We start from the raw sequence: 5,931 nt of genomic DNA, 5'->3' as shown, positions 1-5,931 counted from the left end.
ATGCGTGAGAACATGAGGTTTTTTTCCCTCTGTACCTGGCTTATTTCATTCAAAATAATTTTCTCCAAGCTCATCCATGTTGCTGTACAGTTTTTCTAATGTGATCTGTACACTACCCATTAAGAAAAGCTGAGATTTTCAGGGTGAGGGTTTTTGAACTAAAGGTGTGTCGGCATTACTGACTATGGGAGTTGGAGACCAGAAGACTCTCAATGAATTTATTTTCTCAAGTGCGTATCAGTCCCCATGGAGACGATTGCCCTGGAAGCACCATATGGGATAGGTAGGACCAGTAATCCCAGCTGCCTTGATTACTCCTGCTTGAGCTTCCCATCACATTCTTCTTTGTCTCTCAGTGCTCTTTCCTGCTTCTCTGGCTGGGACCGAGTATCTTTTCCGTTGCTTAAGCCACCATGCTCCCTAGAAGACTCCAGACTCGGTACAGAGTCAATTTTTATCTTTGGTTCATTGAATCCAGGAAAAAGAGCACCGTAACCACCTGTAAATAAAGCAGAAGACTTTAGAGAAATAGATTTATTTCTTTAAGACACATGGAATATGTCTACAGGTAAGTTTGTAAGGTCTGACTAACAGGATAAACACTTTATCTGGATTTATATCTGAAGCTATATTATTTTTTAATTCCAATTCTAACTTTTGAACCTTAACTCTTTTGCCACCCTTTGTCGATGACACCTAGTTCTAGTCTCCAAATATATTTTATGTGAAAGAATCGTGTTCCTATTACGACATTTTGGTATTCTTTACTGAATAGTAACATTGATTGTAACAAAGACAACAAAATAACTTCACTGGCTTAAGATAAGAGTGAAAGAAGAGTGAAATCTAGTCTGAGTCTAAAAGATCCAGTTGTTGGAAAGTCTAGTCTCTTGTACAGGCTTTTGTTCTGATATAAGCTGGGAATGCTGGGTGTGTTGGCTATCTCTGTCCTTAATGAAGTATTCCCATTCTGATGTCTGAAGCTCAATTTACCAAGAAATTCCTAAAGGAACATTGATGGGGAGTACTGAAAAAGAAAATGAAAACTGTAATCTTGAGCTGACCCAAAAATGGTACCAAATGAAAGAAATTCCCATATACCACCCATGTAAAATAGACACCTGATTTTATAAACAGTATAATCAAAAAAACAAAGAATGTAAAATAGCCCTAAAACATTAAAAAATATTGATTACATATTAAAGTGATAATATTTTGGATATATTGAGTTCATACTGTTAAAATTAATTGTTCATGTTTACTTTTACTTTTTTAAAGGTGGTTACTAGAAATTTAAAGTTACATATGTGGCTTGCATTGTATTTCTTCTATAGACATTACAGGGTTGCTGTAGACTACAGTCATATATCATTTAATGACTGGTATGCATTCTGATAAATGCTTAGTTAGGCAATTTTATCATTGTGTGAATATCATAGAGTATACTTACACAAGCCCAGATGTTATAGCCTATTACACACCTAGGCTATATTGTACAGCTTATTGATCTTAGTCCATCAATTTGTCCAGCATGTTACCATACTGAATACTGTAGGCAATTGTAAGACAATGGTAACTACTTGTGTATGTAAACATGTATAAACATAAACAATTTTCAACTCCATTATAACCTTATGGGACCTGCATTGTATACGTGGTCCATCATCAACTGAAACATATTTATGTGGTGCCTGGCTGTATATGGAAAGTGATAATGTCTTAGGCAAAACAGAGAGGCAAATTTGTTTCTTCTAACATTCACAAATGCTTCACATATTCACACTTACTCCTTGCCTTTGAGCAACAGAGAGGGAAGCTGACTCTACAAGGGTCCAGCACTCATTAGGACCACTGTCATTGTTGATTAAAAAAATGGCCAAGGTAGGGCTTCAGAGCATTAAGTAAACAGTGTCACTGGAGCATATCAACCAATGCTCTGAAATAAGCCTTAGCATGGAAACCATATGAAAGCTGGCTCATTAAATTTGTCCACACTGGTTTTGGTGTACCAGACCAGGACTCATGGGAACCTGTTGATTCTGGTCTGTGACTGATGGAGCATTCACACGGACTCAGATGAAGACAGCAGTTGCTGTATCCCTCACTCTTGGGATAGTACTGGTGGACCCAAACTGCTGGCTCCTGAAATTTCTTGTTTTTATCTCAACAGCTTGCCTATGACATTAGAAGATTTGTCACATATTTTATATCAAAATCTAGTCATTTTTTAGATCTAAGGTTCTGTGCCCTATACAGATGACAGTCATATCTCTAGTAAAGTCTTCAAGTACTCTCTGGTTGTTCACTTAGGTCTGCTTTCTCCTTTGCTTGTGATTTCTGCTCTTGGAGGAAAAGCAGGGGCAGACATTTGTGTGGGGCCTATGGCTGATCTACTTTAGCAGAAGGGTCTGCATACATATTTTTGTCTATAGAGGCTGAAAAAGTAGTGATTGAAACTTCAGCTGTGGTTTGACTTCATGGTTTCAGGTCATGGCATCACCACTGTGATGTTGATAAAATGAATTTACTTACCATTAATTACCTTTGTATCCTCATCTGTAAAACTGGAATGACACTGGTTAAGGGGGACAGTCATGTAATTTATCAACCAAGTTGGGCATACACGTTAAAAGCAGCATAAATGAAAATGATTTCCAGGAAACCAAGAAATATGGACTTTCTTCATTCTACCTATAAGGTTTTTAACAGAATGGATCGGTTTATAACCATAAAGCACTTAGAACACTGCTAGAAACTGTTATTCTTTTTCAATGGTTCTCTGGAAAATGAGTTATTTCCCCATGGGTATTCACAGTGGATGGATGGATCTATTTCTGTTTTACCCACTAGGGTTTCTTGAAGTGTTAGTGCTGATCAGGATACAGGACATGGCATCACCCAGCAACTACTCCACTGCTCCGGTCTCCGAATTCCTCCTCATCTGCTTCCCTAACTTCCAGAGCTGGCAGCACTGGCTGTCCCTGCCCCTCAGCCTCCTCTTCCTGCTGGCCATGGGGGCCAACACCACCCTCCTGATCACCATCCAGCTGGAGGCCTCTCTGCACCAGCCCATGTACTACCTGCTCAGCCTCCTCTCCATGCTGGACATGGTTCTGTGTCTCACCATCATCCCCAAGGTCCTGGCCGTCTTCTGGTTTGACCTCAGGTCCATCAGCTTCTCTGCCTACTTCCTCCAGATGTTCATCATGAACAGTTTCCTGACTATGGAATCCTGCACATTCATGGTCATGGCCTATGATCACTAGGTGGCCATCTGCCACCCCCTGTGGTACCCATCCATCATCACCGACCAGTTTGTGGCTAAGGCTGCCCTCTTTGTTGTGGTTCGGAATGGCTTTCTTACTATGCCTATCCCTATATTTTGTTCCCGTCTCAGATACTGTACAAGAAACATTATCCAGAATTGTATCTGTACTAACGTATCTGTTTCCAAACTCTCTTGTGATGACATCACTTTCAATGAGCTCTACCAGTTTGTTATAGGTTGGACCCTCCTAGGTTCTGACCTCATCCTAATTGTTCTCTCTTATTCTTTTATCCTGAAAGTTGTGCTAAGGATCAAGGCTGAGGGAGCTGTGGCCAGGGCCCTGAGCACTTGTGGTTCCCACTTCATCCTCATCCTCTTCTTCTGCACAGTCCTGCTGGTTCTGGTCATCACTAACCTGGCCAGGAAGAGAATTCCCCCAGACGCCCCCATCCTGCTGAACATCCTGCACCACCTCATCCCTCCAGCTCTGAACCCCATTGTTTATGGTGTGAGAACCAAGGAGATCAAGCAGGGAATCTAGAAACTGCCAAGGAGGTTGTAAGACGTAAAATGTGTAAGATCTGATATTGGAAACTGAAGTTGATGAAGGGGAATAATTTTCATGATGCATAGAAAATTTAAATAGTTAATGCAGGAAAAAGTTTGTATTTGTTTTCCCTTCTCCTCTAGTTGATGGGGATATCCATATATTGGCTCCTGTTTTCTATTGCACTGACTGGAAGCTCGGTTTTTTGCATTCTGGAGTTCTGGAAGATTTTCCTAGCTTTGTTTGTGTGATAGGGACTTGTCAAGTCATAATTACAGGAGTTTAGAGTGGCATGGTTTGTCAAATAAATAATAAATGTTATTCCAATGATTTTAAATGTTTCTCACTTTTCCGAATTGTCTAATATGTAGATATGCATTAGATTTCTCAGTTTTTCCTGACAAAGCTCAACTTGCTTTTGTGCCATGATGGATCTCTTGTAGAGATATAGCAGTTTACTCTAGAACTTTGTTTTTTAAAATTTTTTTAATTTTTAAAAAATTTTATTATTTTTATTTATTAATATTTATGGGGTACGGAGTTGACTATCAGTATTTGTGTACAGCATGTGATGACCAAATCAATACTGTTAGCATGTTCATCATTACAAATCATGGTTACTTTATGAGTCTCTTTCCCAGTTACTTTCTATCCCCCATTTCTCTCCCCCTTTACCACTTCTATAGTTCTGTTCTCTCCTTCTGAAAATTCAGTGTTCTGTTATGGTCTTTCTTTCTTTCTTAGCTCCCACTTATGAGTGAAGATGTGGTATTTCCTTTCTGTGTCTGTCTTATTTCACTTAACATAATTTTCTTCAAGCTCATCCATGTTGTTACAAATGGGAGAATTTAATTCTTTTTTATGGCTGAGTAGTACTCCATTGTGTATGTATTCCACATTTTCCTTATCCAGTCTTCTACTGATGGACATTTAGGTTGGTTCCATATCTTGGCTATTGTAAATAGAGCTGTGATAAACATGGGAGTGCAGGTATCCCTTTGACACGATGATTTCCATTCCTTTGGGTATGCACCTAGAAGAGGGATTGCTGGATGGTATGGTAGAGAATTTTGGTTTTCATGGTAGAGTGAACAACATGTGCCATCCACTGCCTCCTCTATCCCTGACAGATCTTCTAGTATTTTTATTTAATAACACTTCTCTGGAGTATGAGTTTCATGTAGCTCTTTCCTTCTTTCTAATGACTTTTTTTTCGTCATTTCAAGATGACTCATATTTGTATGTGTGTGTTTTAAGTGAAACTCTGTGTCCGTTTTTTCAGATGTGCTTTTCCTACTTCTGACTTCATAGTATCCTATCTGATTGTTCCATCCATCAGGTTTCAGGCACCATCTGGATTCCCACTCTGTCCTGTTTGTCTTAGATATATAATTAATCCTACTTTTAGCTCTCTTGTGTCAATTCTCATATTATGCCCTAGGGCCAGCATAGCTTCCCATCTGATTCAGACACCTGAATTTGAGGGTTTGTTGAACAAGGATAGGTTTGTTTTACTCTTTTCAATTCCCATCCTAATCATGCACTGAAAATGGTGGAGACTAGATATTGATTGATATTTCCTGGGATTAATTTACATTGGTAACTAGCTCCTTTTTTGGAAGTAATTGAGAGCCTCACATATATTATTTTATAGGAGTCAGTTGAAAATATCTCCTAATGTACCTGATGTGATGACCTAAGTCTTTTTTTTGAGAACTTATGGTTTATCATTTGCACAGTGTTGTCTATCATCAAAAAAATAGCTCTGATCTCTCTCCTCTCTGTTTCACAATGTCAAAAAATGATCCTAACCAAAATACAAAGCTTCTAAAACACTGTTCTATTTACCCACTATTCCAGTCAGGTCCTGATTCATTTTTTTTCTAGATTATATGCCCCCAGATAGTTTTTCTTAAAGTCTATCCTCAAGTATTCTCTTCTACATAGAAAACATACATCACTTTCTTCATTTGACAAACTATTCCTGTCCTACAAGTGTCAATTTAAACTCTACCTATCCACAATGCCTTCCTTTATTCACCTCAGTGGAATTAATCTGACCATCTTGAACCATGTGTATATGTGCCTCTGATACTAGATTATAAACTCCTCTGAG

The 5,931-nt window shown here is 38.7% G+C and overlaps 1 protein-coding gene across 1 annotated transcript; it reads left to right on the top strand.

The window, feature by feature from the left end:
• The first annotated feature begins 2,888 nt into the window (after positions 1-2,888).
• LOC103610200 (olfactory receptor 56A4-like) lies at positions 2,889-3,830 on the top strand. Its single transcript, XM_008594415.1, is given in 1 exon segment — positions 2,889-3,830. A coding segment is annotated over 1 exon segment (942 nt).
• Positions 3,831-5,931: the final 2,101 nt, after the last annotated feature.

This window comes from Galeopterus variegatus, unplaced genomic scaffold (genome assembly GCF_000696425.1).
Source record: "Galeopterus variegatus unplaced genomic scaffold, G_variegatus-3.0.2 Scaffold10749, whole genome shotgun sequence".
Taxonomy (NCBI): Eukaryota; Metazoa; Chordata; class Mammalia; order Dermoptera; family Cynocephalidae; genus Galeopterus; species Galeopterus variegatus.
This window is presented reverse-complemented; position numbering and strand designations above follow the sequence as displayed.